Source organism: Cupressus sempervirens, chromosome 1 (genome assembly GCF_028749045.1).
Source record: "Cupressus sempervirens isolate cs-2001-9-10 chromosome 1, ASM2874904v1, whole genome shotgun sequence".
Lineage (NCBI taxonomy): Eukaryota > Viridiplantae > Streptophyta > Pinopsida > Cupressales > Cupressaceae > Cupressus > Cupressus sempervirens.
In genome coordinates, this window is record NC_143118.1 from 614,094,354 (window position 1) to 614,113,692 (window position 19,339).

A 19,339-nucleotide genomic window follows, 5' to 3' on the forward strand; every position below is an offset into this window, starting at 1 on the left:
CTTGGGTGGTAAAGTATTTTATATGCTCAACCATTGCTCTTGAATGAACATCCCAATCAATTTGATAGCAATTCATATCATTGCATTGCAAGTTCTTGTATTCAATCTTGTTCTTCATAGTTCTCATGCGGTTGATAGTTTCTTGGTTCAATCTCTTGAAGTCAGCAGCTACACGAAGGCCTCCTAATTTCTCCAACATGGTATCAGATCCTGATCCAAGCAAATTACCTTCCAAATAAGAGAACCGAGTGTTTGACAAGAGATTCGATATACATCCTTCCCACAACATTGTTCGTAGATTAAACATCATTCTAGCGTTGAAAATTGTTGCAAATTTTTAGAAGTCACCTCCATTCAATCTGTGACTAGAGCAATGACAATATCGTTATCGTATCTCCTCTCTCTGTCTATTTGTGCAGTGAATTATATACCTACATTGACTACGAGAGGAATCAATAACCCATCTGTCAAAGACTGAGATTCAGTAACCCATAAGCTTCTTTGTAAAATTTTGACAGGAGTTTTGTTTGCAGGTGATTTCTGAAGTTGCAGGGTCCACTATTAACACCAATATTATATGGTACCTATTAGTTTATTCACCAGAAACTTCCACACTGCCTAGTTGCTTTAGATGGTACATATGTATTTAATTTATATCAGACTTACATTAGCAGATCTGCAGATGAGAAGAAAAGAGAAGATAATCATCGGGACCCTTGTGAGCTTGTTGAAGTTTAGCATCAGTAAAAGTAATACTGAGTATCTGAATCTAATATGCCGTATATAAACTGATATATATATCTATACATTATACGTACACATATGATTATATATATATATATATATATATATATAAGTTACATGTTCATGGTTCAGATCGGGCTTCTCTTACTACTGTCACCGATTCATATTGGGTTGCTTCAATATTGATAGTATAACATGTGTTATCACCGATCAGGGATCGGGCTCCAAATTGTATTGCCTTCGATATATGTTAAAGTGTTGTTCTAATTAATACCGAGCATGTCTTATCGGGCTCATTATTGGGCACGATTAGTTTGGATCAAATCACCGTTTGGTTATGATTACCAACGGTCATGACTACGTAGGGTACGTGGTCATGACCGTACGTGGCCTTTGGCCACGTAGAGTGATGCCCCTACGGGGACATGACCCTTTACGTTATATAAATGTTAACTCTCATCGGTGGACAAGGCAATCTCAGTAACAGACATACTTGCAGTCCCAGAATCGGCAGACTTATATATTGCAGATTATCAAATACTTTCTCATCAGCAATTGGCATTCAAGATAAAAATTACTGTAGCATAGGAGACAAATCAAAGTTGCAGACCTGCTGCACACAAATAGGAAGAAGAAGAAGTACAAGTTTGATATTATTTCTATCAGAGATCCTATGCATTAACATGGTATCAGAGCCATCTTGACAAGAAGTTTTATTATTCAGAATTAATATAAAATTTCAGACTTAGCCATTTTAGAATTTCATTCTCAAAATTAAAATGCTCAACCACGTAAGGTTAGAGGATAGATTGGAGGGGTCATCAATTTTTTCTTCATGTAAAATTCAAGTCATGATAGTTCTAAGAGAAATGGAATTAGAAGATTATGTAGAATCAAACAAAGCTATTCCTGAGAATGATCTAGACAACAACATGGAAAAGGCACAACAATAAGGCCATGAAAATTATTATAGACTCTGTTAAAGATCATATTCTCCCTTCTCTCTCCAGTCTCTATACAACATTTGAGATGTTCTCCACTATACTAGCAGATTGCTGACATTGAAGCAAGATCTACTATACGTCAAGATGAATAATGGAGAAATTGTTACGTCCTATTTCCTAAGAATCTCAGAATTAAAAGATCAACTTGCGACCATTGGAAGTGAAGTAGATGACAAAGAACTTAGCATTATAGCCCTAAAAGGACTACCATTGTCTTGGGAGATATTTATTCGTGGACTAAGTTCTCGACCAGATCTTCCTAAGTTTGGACGAATGCACTCAAGAAGAGTCAAGATTAATTATGAGAGGAATCATTTCAAATCAAGAGGGAGAGTTTCAAGCTCTTCAAGCCAGTACCAATAATAAAGGAAAAAGAAAGGGAATTCATCAAGACAAGGAATTTACCAAATCATATAGGAAAAGAGATTGGTCCAAAGTACAATGCTTCAAATGTGACAAATTCGGTCACACTCATAACTTTTGTCTATAATGGGAGAAAATTCAAGCAGCCCTAGCAGAGGTTAAGTATGAAAAGGATGAAAATCTTACATTTTAAGTTGTTGAACAAAGAGATAAAGTGGAACGAGAATCCCATAGTGAGGAATCAGAGGGAGAGTGATAAATTTCCAAAGTTCAAATACATAAAGTGACATATGCAATGTTGTACTCAGATAAATTAGTTATCTACAAATTCAGTTTTTGAATAAGAGATATGGTATATTAAGATTGACGAGAAAACAACAGATATTCTTATTGAACCTCTTGCCTATGTTAAATTGGAATATTTCAGAGGTAAACTTGATATGATCAAATTGTAATTTTTGAATATTGAACTTAAGTTTCAATTTATGTGTGTTTATGCTTCTAAGTTGAATAGTTGCATTAGATATGTAATGAAAGATGACGAACTTTCAGAGACATATATATTCAGAAGGTAATTTGTGTAAGGTAACGATCTTACAAATGATAGGCCTATTATTATGACAGTTTGTTCCGGACATGCCGAAAGTCATGAATAACAAATCCATTATGATTACTCTAGATATTGTTTCAGACAATTAGAGATCATAAAATATGCTATGATAGTGTTCATAGCATGGTGATTTAAATTATTTGATGAGTCTCTGTTTTTAGAGTGGTAGTGTCAAATAATGTGTTATGTGTAGATATTCTAATATCTGATTTCATTATTACTTCTCCCTTGCTAAAGAGGGAGTGTTGAAGTTTAGCATTAGTAAAAGTAATATTGAGTATCTGAATCTAATATGCCATATTAAAACTGATATATTTATTTATACATATATACATACACATTGGTTATATGCATACTTCTATGTATGTATATATATATATATATATATATATATATATAGAAGTTACATGTTCATGATTCAGATCGGGCTTCTCTTGCTACTGTCATCGATTCAAATCGGGTTGCTTCAATATTGATATTATAACATCTGTGTTATCACCGATCAGGGATCGGGCTCCAAATTGTATTGCTTTTGATATATGTTAAAGTGTTGTTCTAATTAATGCCGAGCATATCTTATCGGGTTCATTATTGGGCATGATTAGTTTGGATCAAATCACCGTTTGGTTATGATTACCAATGGTCATGACCACGTAGGGTCATGATCCTATGTGGCCTTTGGCCATGTAGAGTCATCCCCCTACGGGGACATGACCCTTTACGTTATATAAATGTTAACTCTCATCGTTGGACAAGGCAATATCAATAATTGACATACTTGCAGTCCGAGAATCGGCAGACTTATATATTGCAGATTATCAAATACTTTCTCATCAGCACTTGGCATTCAAGATAAAGATTATTGCAGCATAGAAGACAAATCAAAGTTGCAGACCTGCTGCACACAAATAGGAAGAAGAAGAAGTAAGTACAAGTCTGATATTATTTCTATCAGAGATCCTATGCATTAACAGAGCTGACAGTGAGTTTTTGGGGTCTTTGGGATGGACTTGCTATTTATAGTAAGTCTATTTTGGGCACTTTTGGCAGTGCAGTGGTGGCATTGGAAGTTGGTCGCTATCTGCATATGGTTTGTGCATTTAATTGACGGAGTTCATATTTATTAGTTTACATTAATGAGGCTTCATATTTCTTAAGACACTTTATGTTATTTAATGTTATAAAATGGAATTGTGAAGATGAAGCCTCTTAAGTGAAAAGTGTGAAGAGGCAGCTACGTTGTACAACTACATTATAAATATGACCCCAATTGTGAGAATTTGCATCCAATTGACATTGCTTTTTTATTATCTCTTGTGAGGGTTTGTATGGAGTTGGTGATTTCAACCTATCACTGAAGTATAATGGATTTGGACTGTGATTTTGGTGCTATCTCTTACTATGGCTGAGAAGCAAGTGATTTCTGAGGAATATGGTGATTGTGGAGTTCAGATTTTGAGCACCAGTTATATCTGCTTTCCTCGTTTTGCATCTCTCATATTGGGTTTTTGTATCTGAGTTTGGGATGCCCAATTCTCTACTAAATGGTGTGATTTATGTCTGCTGTTGGTGTTTGCTAAATCTGCATTCAATGAATGCCTATTTCCTTGGCTATTTGGCATTTGATCATCCTGCATCCTGTGTGATTAATTGGTTGGCATTAGACGCCCAGAATTCCTGCTCTGTGGTGTTAATTCTCTCTACTTTGGACGCCTATTTAGCTGCTTGGCATTCATCTGATAGGCATACATGCATTGTATACTGAGGGAAAATTGGTGAGTAAGATCTCTGTTTACTACTGCAAATTATATGTGCACATGTTCGATTATAATCATGACGCCTAGGCGCCAAGGGAAATTCTGATTGGTGTCACGATTAGCTGCAATTTGGGTATTGGACATACATGCTTTATCTCTGCCTGAGTGTCAATCATCTCTGTTGATTGGGCATTCGGATTTTCCTATATTGAGGCATTGGACATTACATTTCCAGCATGGAGTTTGAAGTCTTGCTGCGGGTTGTTTGAAACCTGTATCTGCTGCACGTGACATTCACAACAGGTTTCCTTGCAATTGAATTGTAATTCATGTAGTATTGAACAATTGAGTTGTGCTTGTCATAGTTTGAAATTGAAGAATTGTAATCATTTAGTATTGAACAATCGAGTTTCACTGGTCATAGTTGGAAATTGAAGCTCTTATGGAACAGTAATTCGCTAATTTAAATTGCAAGCCTAAGCACATTCTCGTTAGTTGATGCTGTTGTTCAAAGACCTTTGCTACAGATGTGAGTTTAGTATCTCAGAAACAAAGTAGTTGCCATTGAAAATACATGTATCCTCAGTTTGTTGGTGTGGACCAATTGGGCCCATTACATATTCTGCATGTTAAATTCTTTTACTTGGTCTAGACTGCCAACATGGTTTTCTGCGGTTACCAATTGAGCATACTGATATCCATATAACACCACTTCGTCTTTACTTAGTCATTTGTTGGACTCTATTCAGACAGGTGTTAGTGGAGACACATTGCTCCGTCACTCGATTAGCTTAGCCCATCAAGCAAAGAACATTCAGCAACAAACATCATTAGCTAGTGTATTGGTCCTTTTTGTAGTAGTTTATGGTGATGCAATAAGTTCTTGTTTTAGAAAAGTGATGGTTCAGATGCCTATTGGTGTTAGCTGCCAATGTTAATATCCAACTATGGCTTTCATTTGCTACATGTTTCAGTTAAGGGATCCTTCCCAATAGTCATATTACTATTTTAGGCACTTGCACCAGCTAGAAATATTTTACCATTTTTTATTTTATTGACTTTTTAAAGCCTTTCTGATTTAATGCATTGCAAAGACAGAAATATTTGTTTCTCTTAATGTGAGTAAATGCAAAATGATGTGCACCATAAATGGTTGTGTAGTTTTGAAGTGCTGCCCCTCAGACCATATCAGGTTCAGATCCTTGTTCTTCTCTATGCTTAATAGATACATCATTCTGCAAGTCATTGTTAGTCTCAAAAAGAACTTCAGCATTCTGTCTAACAATTTCAGAGTTATACTCTTCTTCATCATCATCAATAATAGTTACCAAAGCTATCTCTTCTACTACTTTCTCTTCCCTAACCAATTCAGGCTCATTATCTTTATCATCAGTCATTCAAGAATCTTTCCATGCTTTAAATTCTTCATTTTCATAAGAAAGTGAACTCTTTCTAGACTTTCTTACTCTCTTAGGACATCTGGACAAAAAATGACCAAACTCTTTACATGTCCAACAAGCAAAAATTTCCATACCTTCTTTCTCTCTTTTCATAAGCAGATCAATACCTTCTTTGATCTCCATGTCTTCTTTGGATATGGATCTGTCTTTGCTTGTGCTTCTATCTGTAAACTCAATGCTCAATTCTGTACACAATTCTGATCTCTCACCAAGAAGCTTCATCTTTTGGGTTTCAAAATTTTCTCCATCAGATTCAGGACGATCTTTTCTGAAATAACTTGCCACCGATCTACCAAAGCTGTTAAGCTTATCCTTCAAGGACCTGATGCTCTGATACCAATCATTAGAATATATAGTCCACTGATATAACTAAGAGGAGGGGGGCGGGGGGTGAATCAATTATCCAACTATTATCACAATCATTAACTTTAAACAATCTTAACCATATGAGTAATGTTAACTGAAACCACAACAAGATACTCATACACAATTAACCCCAGATCTGTTAACTAGGGAAACCCTTGATCAGAGGGAAAATTCCGGTGGGGATGATACCCACTAGATGATGTACTAATATAAATATTCTTTGTTAGAGGATAGATCCTGTTAGGAGTTTGTTACAACATTCAGTACATATGAGTCCTTGTTAGGAGACTTTGAATCCCTGTTAGGAGATTCCAACCATGTTAGGAGTTGTGTCAATTTTGTTAGGAGTTGTGGAAGACAGCTAGACCCATTGCCCAAACAACTTCAAGGTTAAGATCAATGAACCCACTGTCCAAATGATCTCTGTATTATTCCTTGTAGAATAATAGAACTGAAATGTACTTCCTTCCTTTGTCTCTGTCCTATCAACTAGACTTTTGCTCCTTCAGATCTTGTAACCAGATCTCATACTGCGCATCCAATGATCCCTTGGATCGCTTTCACACATTCAGCAAGCATTTTGCTCCTTGCACTGCGTAGTAATACTTTGCATTCCACTTGATCCTCTAAATCAAGATCACATCATAAGCAAGGAAAACAACTTTCCTTTGTATTGTATCTTCATAATAATTCCTTGAGTCGGCTTTAAGGCTTTCCCAATTAATTAAAATAAGATAATTAAATAATTCACAATTACAATATCATTGTCGGCTGACAGTCTATACAAAACTTCACATGTGTGAAACCACGTCTTGCGCACACTCTGGCGTCACCACACGATTGTCCTCTACCATTGTGTAATTGTGCTTCTCTTCATTACATCTCAGATGAAAGATAGCGATAGATCACCAGAACTTTGTTTTCCAATGCTCTGTTTCTGCATTGCTTTGTTTTGCCACCCATTTTGTTTGCTTGTGGACCATAATTACATATTTCTATGTTTTTTAGACTTTTGCCAATAGGGAATTGCTGGGGCGCAGGGGGGTGGGGGGAGAGGCAGTTTTTGGGTCATCAAAAAATTAACATGAATCTTGTAAATAGACAGGAAGATACTTTGTTCATCCTCTAAGTGTCTCGGTCCTTGGATGGTATAAGACTTGTAGACATTGATGTAGCTACAAATTATTAATATAATGATCTATAAATTATAACTTGCCTTACTGAATCCAATAAAAGATGATGGTAGTGTTGGTTCCCAAAAATGCAGATTGGAATCCTACGAGCCTTGCCTACTCGATGCTGGGATATCCAACTGGTTAAGGCCAACTTGATGAAACTGAACAACACGGTCCGAGTTCCTTGCACTTCCGGCTCTGCAAAACTGAGGCGGGTGTACCTAATCCTGGACAACAGCCTTATATCCAAGATTCTTATAGCAAATTGGTTAGAGCACAAATATAGTGAAAGTTTCCAAATGGCAAGAATAATAGAAAACTTTAAGTTTGCAAATTACAAATTAGGAATAATAAATGAATATATGAATGTTTTTCAAATAAAAAATAATGATTGCAATAAATGAATATATTAATTCTTTAAAGGAAGGATATGAAATAATTGCTAGCTATAGATATGAATTATGAAAAAATATAAAGACCAGTGCCAAAGGGTGATAGAGTCAGAACTATAAGTTTTCACATACGACTTTATAATGTTATGTACATTGGATTTATAAATAGTTTAGTCCATCTTGATCAAGATGCGATAAATCAATTGTTTTTATGCATATTTAAACCAGTCTATAATATTTTAACCCTTATTAGGACAAAATAGATACAAATAAGGAAACAATTAAAATATTTCACAATATTTGTACTTGTCGAGTTCAAATAGCCACAATTGATCATGCTGGAAATAAAATACATTGGAGACAATCCTTATAGATGATCCATCCAATGCATTTGACTCCAAAGTCGCATATAAATACATTTATTTAATAAGCCGCATCTACAGACTTAGTTCAAAAATTCATTCTTCACCAATAGAAGAATATAATATATCAATTGCTTATAAATTATAAGATTTTAAATATGAATATGAATTCTCTCCCCTGCTTGATTTTTACATCATATATTTATAGAAACTTGAGAGGTGTCGGTTGCTTTTTCTAATGTTGCACCTTTTAATAAAAACTAATCGATTTGTTAGTTCCTGTCCATGGCAGGAATACTAACACATTCATGTAGATGCTAAAGTCACATTAACTTAACTAATTAAATAAAAGTATTTTTACATTACCAGCTTTTACTTAAAAGTTCACTTTTAAAATATATTTTTAAAATAAATAAATTACTATTTATTTCACATTTGATTTGCAGAGAGTAATTTAGGCAAGGGGGAAAATATATTCCCGATACGAAAAATTGGGCTGAAATTAAAAGGCGGTGGAGTGCATATACTGAATGGAAAGGCGGTGCATTAAATGCTAATTGATAGTCATCTTTGTCTCCAGTACCCTTCCCCAAAAATTCACATTTGTAATGAACAAGTGACCAGATGTAGGTATCACGTCCATTGCACTGCGGATCATCAGAGCCAAAGCAAGCAGCGCCTCTGCCACCACCACGTAACCCAACATTGCCCACTGCAACACCATTCCTCTCCAGCTTTTAGCACCGCCTTTGTTTCTCTCTAGAAGGAAGAAATAGAAAGAATCAAACTTTGCATGAAAGCAAGAGAGATTCGAACCCAAACTTCAGCACCCTGTACATTTTTTTTGTTGAATGAGGTTGTTGCTGCATTCGTTCCTTTTTTTTTCTCTCGTTGGTCTAATGTATAAAGGGAGAACCAAAAACACTGGTGTTCATTCTTTGAGCTGGGAGAACTGAAAACACAGGTGTTCGTTCTTTTCCTGAAAACTTCACTTGATTTTTCAGAAATCTGGTAAAGCAAGCTTCAGAAAAAGTCTTTATTCTGTGTTTTTTCTTATAGCATTTAAGCCATCACATTGAAACCCTGCCTGAAACAGGCTTATTATATAGATATTATTTTACATTAACTGCAATCTTGGGTCAATCAATGCGTAGTGTTTGCAGTAGTTGTAATGCTTTTCTGTTTATGATATAAACTTTCAGTATTTCAAATCCCATACAATGAATGCATATGCATACTTCGTAACGGGTGGGACAATAAATTCCAGATTCTGAAACTAATGGTTGTTAATAATATGTAGCTAGAGGTTCCCTTGTACATGTAAAATAGGTAAACAAAACAATAAATATTTCCCTACATCACAGTGCCACATTTCTCATTCTGGCACTGAAAAAGGAGATTCAAGAAAGAGTTACAGTATAAATATCAAAGAACCCATAAATACATTTAAAAATACATATACATCACTAACTACATCTGCTGATCTGATTCATGTAATTTAAAACCCTACATCTCCAGCACCTCTGAGACTAAACACAAATTTACACTACCCTTTCTTCATGAAAAATAAGATGACAAACCCTTTCCACAACAATGATCATTCCCAAAGTGGTATGTGCTGAAAATGGTACCTACTCATGTTCAGGACCAGAACCTGTGTTAGCACCTGGTGACCTGAACTGGATCTGTCGATACATAATAAATCAAATAAAAATGATTCAAACAGAGAGCAATAAAAATCATGTGTAAGAGAGAAGAAATTTCAATTGTGATTGTCTTAGCTCTTAATCGAAAAACATGTTGAGCTTGGTCACTACATCATTGAGCATTGTCCATATCCTTGCTCTAAACATCCATTGTATTACCTCCTAATCACTCGATGGCAAAAAAAACTTGACAAGCTCGAATCATAATAAGCCCAATCTTCACTAATAAATGACATCATATAGACCAGCATCATTGCAATGTATAGGTTTGAAAAATCTCAATACATTTGATATTCATGATCACCTACAACCTTCATAAATTAAATTACAAATATTTTTTCAGATCTACATTTGAATATCATGACCACAAAGAAAAACTAAAAAATCCAAAAATGAATGAACAAAATGAGAACTCCGCTGGTCAACATGATCAAATAAAATTATTTGGAGACATACTACACAGCCATATCTTAAAAATTCTTCAGAGGCAAAAAACATTAGAGCAGCACCTAAAAAATGTTGCAGACGCCATTTTGTTTTTCCTTGCCTTTCAACTTCGTAAATGTGTTTCATTTTACTCAATACAAATAGAGAAAGTTGGACTTTTTCGTGTTTGAAACTGCATGGACATGTACCAGGACTAGGTGCACAATTTAACACTCATTCAAGTTCATTACAATTACTGCAAAAAGAAAAATGGTTCAACTGGAGTTAAGTTCGGTGGAGCTATCAGCGAATATAGGTATGCAAGAGTCAGATCCAATTCCAGCTCATGTGCATTGGGAGACTATTAATTAGTTTTAATTAATATTTCCAAGCTTTACATGTACTGTCTTTAGATTAAAATTTAATTTTGCCTTACTTCCTTAATGCAATCATTCTTGGAATTTGATATATCCAAAAGATGAAATCTTATTGAGGAAACTGTTCAAAATCTTCATACTACATTGTTATAGTTTTCTCTCTAAAGACACAGAGTATAAGTCTTCTTTGTCTTAACAAAAGGATCACCTATTCATCTCTTATTAGTAGGAGTTTGTGTACATAAGATATCAGGTTGTAGTCTTTTTGTACACCACTATGCAAGGTTGCATTTGCCATTTTCAAACAAAGTTAAATCAGGCAGTATCCTCTTTACCGTATGCCACGTACATGATGACACATAAAATTACTACAGTACTACATTTTTATTACTATCTTTTCTTTATTAATTTTGACTACGAGAGTGTATATTAGATGGAATTTTATTAATATATATGCTATATATTGTTTTTAATTTGAAGCATTTCTAAAAGCTTCTTTCCAGATTTGTTGTGGCCAATAGAATTTGTAAATGTTTTCCTCCCGAATCATTATTTGACGGTTAGATATAATATTCTCAAACAAGCATTAGCTATGCTGAATCTATATTTCATTATTTGATTAGTCAATGTATATTACATAAACTCCTAAATTATCAAGGTACAAAAATCTGTTTTACATATATCTCAACCTCCTACATCTTGCCCAATTTTTACCACAGACCCACCTCCTCCTCCCTCCCTCCATACAAAAATAACCACTAAACATATGGCAGGAACTGTGACGCATCGCGTCTCTTGTCTTTTTTTGTTTTTAAACAGTAACCGATGGTTGATAAATTTAAAAATTAATAAAACCAAAAACTGTCTTCTGTATTCCCGCAGGTATATTTTCTCACTTTGATATTCCCGATTACTTCCGCATATGTCATGCTCGGAATCCATACAGGTGCCTTTTCAGTGCATGATGACTTCCAGATCCTACCGCACTTCAAACCTCTTAGCAGATACTCTTTACTTTTAACGAGATGCAAGCCTTGAATGACCAATATCTCTCTGCACTCAACCCACCTGCGAACGTTAAAACTCCTACTGGTGCATGAAATCCTTTCGCATTCATATCTTTCAGTTTGCCCTGAATTTCCATGCTCCATGTTTACGCACAGCACATCAACCTGGACATAAAGCGGTGGAACCTGTATATGCATATGCGAATGAAGAAAGTGTTAATTCCTGTTAACACGTTACTCGCGCCTGATGATGCCCACTTTCTTCTTCCCTGTGAACACCTGCAACAAGCATAACAAAACATTAGATATTGATGAACACACAAATAACAAACACTACTCAGGAGGCTACAAAAATTATCGGGCTCAAGATGATTGTGTTCGAAGGCCTTTGCCGTGTTCCTTAGCGCTTGCACTTCTAACTCCTCCACTATTCGTCATCGATCTTAATACAGGGAACGTTTTCCTCTTACTCACGCAAACCATGGTTATTGCTGCACTCTCAGAAAATCTCCATTGCTCTGTCTCGTGAATGTTTTAGAAAATCTCAATGCTAGAATTCTGTCGACATGGGTATATAATTGCTTTGATGCCTGTAGCTCTTGCAAACTTTCTTTCAGTGATAGCACCTTTCTTCTTAATTAGACGATATTCCTGTGTCATTTCCTCCTCATCTTTTACGTTTTGAACAATGCAACGCTGTCTGCTGTATTTAGTTCGAGACTAACAACGTGATTATGCTGTTCGACTTTCTCTCCAAGAGGGTTCTTTGCTCGCTGTTTATCCTTATATTTGATTGCACCCTGATCAAAGCCATCTGTTGAAAATGCGCACCGTTTAATTTTCTGTCATAGAAGGAAGCTGCAACAAACCATGGCCTATTGCTAGCTTCCAATTCTTTCCATCTGAAAATATAAGAACAGTGGTGCTCCTTGGCTGTGCTTCAAAGACTTCCAGGTATCCTTCGCTTGGATAACTAACTGAACCATCTTCCCCAATCAAATCTCTATTCTTCCTCTTATTCTTTAGAGGCTGCTCGTTTCTTAATTGTTCCATCAAATCCTAAGAAAAATATCTCTGTGCAGATCAAATTGATACAGCCTTCCATCACAATCACAGATGAAATAAATAAAGCTGAATCTCAGGAATTTCAATCCGTAAATCCTTCCTCTAAGGCTGAGGTCCATGCCATTAATTTGTTGTCTAAATCATGGTGACTTAGCGGGCAGACAACATCCCCAACATGATCACCTCATGAGGCAGAATCACTTATCACAGGTTCAGCATCGTATCATGCCGTGTTTCTTGGTGCTCACAAAAGGTACAAATATCTGCAGAAGAGGCTTGTGAAAGCTATAGGAAAAGATTTAACATTATGGTAATTCTACTGTGTACAAACTCCAGGCTCATGCTGTGTATTCTAGAATGATCTGCCGTTACCCCTTACTGGTTTATCATGACTCCATTCTTTCAGACGCATATTTTTATATTGTATAAACTAACAAATAATATGCTTTTAGAGATATAGTCTTCGACTTTGGACTAGATGAAAAAAGATAAAGTATTCATAATATCTGATAGCATTTCTTTTCTGAGATCACCAGGGTTACCATTGAAGCCAAAGAAGCTGATGAAGACAATAGATAAAGAGTCCTAAGTGTCATTCTGGAATCCTTTCCCAATTGTTTTACCGTTCCTTGTCATAATCTGAACCATGCTCTCAAATATTCTTGTACCTCTGCTCCAATGCGCTTTAAAATATGCATTCAAGATCTGTTCTTTAATATTTCTGCACTTAATTCGAACTATAATGCTTTGATATCCTCTCCATCATGAATCTTCATTATTTTACAAATGGAGGCCTTAAAATTTGCAAAATTTTTAGGTTCCATCAGGTAGAATGAGCTAACAATTTCATAAGGGATGATAGAACAAGTTATCTATAATTATTATCTATGAACCTCTATCTTAATCGACTGCAACTGCAAGAATATATGTATTGCTGCATATGATCTGATAAAAAAATTATCAGTTTATTTGTTCTTTCTGTAGTATATTTGAAATCAACTAGCACAGCAGAATTATTTTTTTTCACAATGCTTGTGAATTACTTTTCACATTTATTTCTATATTGCTTATATCCCTTATCTCTGATGGTTCTTCTGCAACACAAATGTCAATATGTATGTTTCTGGCAGGCCTCACAGCACAATAATTCAAGGGAGGTGATAGAAAGAGTCCAGAAAGTTCTCAGGTGATTTTCATCGTTGTATGTGAAATTTTGTAAACGTATCACTTCTGGATTATCTGACTGCCTTGTGCTTTTTCCAGACTGACCCCAGACGAGCTGGATTATCTTGAACCCTTTGTTACTGATTTCTTTAGAAGTGTACCACTTCCAACAATTGTCTGCATAAGTTTTCTGGATTGTAGATATGCATCTATTTTGGAGTCATCATCATTTACCAATTCCTCACCAGCTTGGATTTTCCTCACACGATTTGATTCTGATGGGCCACCGGTAGTCCTGTTATTGCCCATCCGTTCAACCTTTAATGGTTTGCACTTCTTACTTCATTATAGAGCAAATATCTTACGTCATTTTGAAATAATTTTCTAATTGTTCTATACTAAATATATCTTGTCATTAAATTTAAGGAGATTGAGTAGTTTTATTTGTAATGTTAGGTACAAAAATAGATGCCGTGGAGGGTAGCAACCTATGCAGTCCGTTCTCCATCTGGAATCTGGAGGCTGACGATTTGAAAGCTAATGATATCAGAAGCACGTCCGAGGTTATGGATGTGGTTGCTGAAGAGTTTCATTTGTTGCTTGAGGAAAGTCGTCTTTCCACTTCTGATGCGTTGTCTGTTGCTACAAATGATGAAAAAATGAGATGGTGGCAGTGGAGAAAGCAACTTGATGATCGCCTTGGGAATCTAATAAGGTGTATAATAATATCTGAAATCTAACATTTTCTGGTAGAGGCTTGTATTATATTAGTTTTTGGAAAAATCAAGGCAGTTTTAATAGTTTTCCTTTGTAACTACAGGGGAATTGAAGATTGTTGGCTTGGTCCATGGAAATTCCTCTTATTGGGAAAACCATCAGAAGCAGCTTACTGTGATGGTTTACAAACTCATTTGCCGGATCTTAAATCAATGGTTTATTCTGCAGAACTAAATGCAGAAAAGGAGGATTACTTTCCTGTTGACACTCTATTGAAAGCTCTGTTACATGGAATTCCTTCTCTAACAAATAATGAAATTGAGAAGTGCATTTGTTGTTTACTTTTGAAAGAAACAGTACATGGTTCCATTTCCTCTCACAGTATCCTTGAAGGATCTGCACGCCAGGATATCATTGGCAAAGCTGCAAAAGAACTTACCAGCACATTTCAACGTGCAGCGTCGAGGAAGAATCATTATAAAATTTATGATAATGAACCAAGGAAATCTTCCAGGAAACAGAAAAAACAGTTAAGAGATGAAGGTAGTACAGAATGCACATCTTCTGAAAGTTTTCTCCCATGCGACTTGTCAAATGATTATAAAAATTCAAGTACGACGTGCATTCCAAGAGAACCAGTTGTGCTTATTCTTGATGCTAATTCACAGGTACATGCATTAATTGTGAGAATGTAATACTTTTACAAATATTATCAAAACTTGTTCATGGTAATTTTATTGTATGTTTTTTGAGTGCAGGTACTTCCTTGGGAAAGCTTGCCAATTTTTCGGAACCAAGAAGTTTATCGTATGCCATCTGTGGGAAGCATATCTGCAGTAATGATTTCTAGAGGCCATGAGCCAATGGTGGATAGTTCTGATGAAAAAGAGAAAAAAATGTCAAAACGGAAAACCAATAAAGTGGTCAGAAAAAATCCATGGTCTATAGCATTAGAGCAGTTATCTAAGTTACCAGTCATGGACCCTTACAATGCATTCTATTTGTTGAATCCAAGTGGAGACCTAAGTAACACACAGTCTGCATTTGAGGATTGGTTTAAGAATCAACAAGGCTGGCAGGTAAGATATGTTGCAGCATACTTTTATTGCTTTCAGATTTTTTTCATTTTAAAGTTTCTCTTAACACCTATTTGTCTTTCACTACAAGTTGATTCTTAACTTTCTAAAATCTATTTATGTTGTTTTAAATTTTTACAGGGGAAATCTGGAGAAGTTCCGACTCCTGAAGAGTGCATTCTTGCTCTCCAAAAACATGACCTTTTTATCTATTTGGGACATGGAAGAGGTATAAGACTTGAACATCTGAATCTTATTTAGAAGGCTCTTACAAATAAGACAACATTTTGGCTTGCGATTTTTATGTTTGGACAAGTTTTTACCAATAAAATCTCTGTTTTGTCGTGTGACTGGAATGATTTTTCAGAAGAATTTGATCCAATTTATTTCAATGGGTTTATGATTGTCTCAGTAGTGGTACATTGACTGTTTATGATCAGGCATGTGATTCATTCCTGTTCATGTAATTGATCTGTAAGTGGTTGGAGTTAGTCTCCTAACAGTCCTCAATTGTTTAATAATCTTAGTTAGGTTATGCCATTACGCAAGAATATGAGAAAATCAAGCAAAATGCATCCTAACAGCTGTAGCAAATATTGTTGAATGCACAGAAATGCAGAGACCCCTAAGGAAACCCATAAATGGGAAAGTAACTCCAGAAGAGGGAGGTAAAATTTTATGCCACTAGTTTCCAGTCACTTACAAGTTTGTTTATTGTTTTAGGACAACTCCACGGGAATCTCATATTCTTCAGTAGCAAAGGTAAAAAATGAACATATGAATCTTAGAATGAGAGTCAAACCTTGTCCTGGATGTTGCTTGTCCTTTTAGTCTTTGGAATCCTCCTTTGGTGCCAAATTTAGTTTCAGATGCTTGGAGTGGAAAGAGAAATTGTTTAAAGCTCTTCAACATCCTTATAGTATGAATCCACGGTTTACAAAAGCCTATAGGTTAAGAAACAGTCTGGGACTTATGGACCTGTCAGGTCGGTTATGAAACTGCTTCTTGATAGAAACTAGAGGTTTGAAATTGTGGAAGGAGTTACCAAATCTCCGCCTAGTGAGTACTGGCAGTTTTGTCACCAACTACAATTTACAGAGTTTCTGCCTCTGCAGCTCCATTCTTTGCAATATTTGGGATTTTCTGGACCATTCCAAAGTTGTTTTTTGCATTGAGAACCAGGACACTGGTTACCAAATTGTCATAGCAAGGACTCACAGATGATTGAATTATTTTGCTTTTCAACTGAAAGTAACAACTTTTGACCCCTTGGTCATGTAATGTCAACTATTTGTTTTTGCCTTAGGAAATATTTGGGATAAATCTAGTTAAAGGTATACCGGCAAAATCACTTCTATCAAATGACAAAAGGAAATTGGACAAGTCTTGTACTAATTGTGCCAATTCTAAACTCTGCTAACTATAGTTCAAAAACTCGGTCTTGGAAGAAAATTAGTTAGCTTAGGTAAAGTTTCAAACAAAACACGCACAAGTTTTTAAAATAATCTGAACAAACATGGACAGCGTTGAATTTACAGAGGTGAGATGTAGGACTTCATTTATAGATCATAAAATTAGTTTCCTTTATGTCATAATGTAATGATTAATTTATCACATATTTTACTGGTTCAAGAACATGCACTGGTAATGGGTAAATGATAAATGCAATGATCTTAGGGGCCTTTGTGCTTAAGACATTAATAGGATATAATTTATTACGACACCATCAATAAAGGCAAGTTGCCTTGAACAGGTTACCGTGTTTTGTCAAACACTGATCCCATATGCCAAATAATGGTAGAGAATTCTCTACATATGATTGGTGCTGGTTAATTGCCAGTTGCAAACTCTTATTCCTGTGCATCAGTATGTGTTTAATGCCTCTGTCCAAATCACAATTTCCTTTGAACAGGTTACCGTGTTTTGTCAGACACTGATCCCATATACCAAATAATGGTAGAGAATTCTCTACATATGACTGCTGCTGGTTAATTGCCAGTTGCAAAGTCTTATTCCTGTGCATCAGTATGTGCTTAATGCCTCTGTCCAAATCACAATTTCCTTTTAATTCTTTATATTTTGCTTTCTATGACGTTTCAAATCAATGGTTTGATCATTTGTTTCATTCGTCCTCTTTTTCTCAACTTTGTATTGATAAACTTGCTAATAATGCACATGCAAGACTGTCGGTCTCACAATACTGACCTGTTATATTTTTATACATTTGGCCAGGAGAACAATATATTCCTGAAAGAAATATCAAGAGGCTGGATTATTGTGCAGCTGTAGTTCTTATGGGATGTAGCAGTGGCCGTCTTTCTTATAAAGGGGATTATGAACCTGTTGGTGTACCATTGTCATATTTGATTGCAGGTTGCCCTTGTATCATAGCCAACCTTTGGGATGTGACAGATGGTGATATTGACAGATTCAGCAGGGTTCTGCTCCATAGTTGGCTTGAAGCAAAGTCTAGCCAATGTAATGACCTGAATGTGACTGAGGAGTTTAAAAACCTAAAAATTAGTAGCGAAAATACTGTAAAAAGGGTGCCCCGAGCTAGACAGATATTAAAGGATGATAAAACAAAAAATACAATGGATGAAGTAAGAACAGGTTCTTGTATTGGCGAATGCCGTGGTACATGCAAGCTTCCTTACTTAATTGGGGCATCCCCTGTATGTTATGGAATACCTACTAATATTAAAAACAAATAGCAATGTTCATATATGTAAAATTATTCCAGTGTATCAAATAAAATGTTTCCATTCTTTGAAGTATATTTAGTAGCGAAGGCTGGTACCAAGTACGCGGGCAATCGTGGTTTGTCTTTTTTCATATTGATAACATTTTGTTTTCTGGTTTGTCTTTTTTCATATTGATAACATTTTGTTTTCTGGTTTGTCACATTTTGTTATCAGGAACCAGTTGGTGATAAATTAAATTGAAATCCATGATACTTCGATTATAGATTTGATAGGCCTTGGGAGCAAGATTGCACATGAATCTATGAGACCTGTTTCTTTGTCCGGTGCAGACATCATTTTACAATTAAAGATGTCAAATTTTATCTTTTCGTGAGAATAAAAAACAAGCTTCTGGAAATCATTATATATGATCTTTTATAACATTTAACGTCACTCATGGGTAAGATATTTTAAAATATTGAAATAACTGTAGAAGGCAGTAATAATTCAAAATATAATCACCCATATTCGTAGCGCATACAAGATCTAGATAGGAATACAATATGAATAGGAATATGAATAGGAATACAATATGAATACATGATTTAAGTGAAATTTCGTGGAGGTGAAAAATATGACAAAATAGACACCAAGTGATCCTTTTAAATGATTTGTATGTACCAATCTATTAGAAACATTAATTCTCACAAGTGAGAACTAGTTAAACAAAATCTACCAATCTCTTTGAATATGATACACCAATCTTCAATAACGTAATATGATAATTATTTGACCACCTTGAATTAGGTCTAATTGTCCTTTATGCATTGACTCAATATTTTGCCAAAATCTGATAACTTTGAGTGTTCTATGCTAATCTTAGA

At 35.4% G+C, this 19,339-nt stretch overlaps 1 protein-coding gene across 1 annotated transcript in view; it reads left to right on the forward strand.

The window, feature by feature from the left end:
* Positions 1–18,548, forward strand: part of ESP (separase) — a 47,000-nt gene extending 28,452 nt beyond the window's left edge. Inside the window, exons 21-27 of the mRNA XM_089832534.1 lie at positions 13,945–14,000; positions 14,078–14,304; positions 14,435–14,693; positions 14,799–15,363; positions 15,454–15,774; positions 15,913–16,000; positions 18,004–18,548. Of these exons, the coding sequence (XP_089688660.1) occupies positions 13,945–14,000; positions 14,078–14,304; positions 14,435–14,693; positions 14,799–15,363; positions 15,454–15,774; positions 15,913–16,000; positions 18,004–18,485 (1,998 nt within the window). The 3' untranslated portion in view covers positions 18,486–18,548. The remainder of the gene's footprint in view (positions 1–13,944; positions 14,001–14,077; positions 14,305–14,434; positions 14,694–14,798; positions 15,364–15,453; positions 15,775–15,912; positions 16,001–18,003) is intronic.
* Positions 18,549–19,339: the final 791 nt, after the last annotated feature.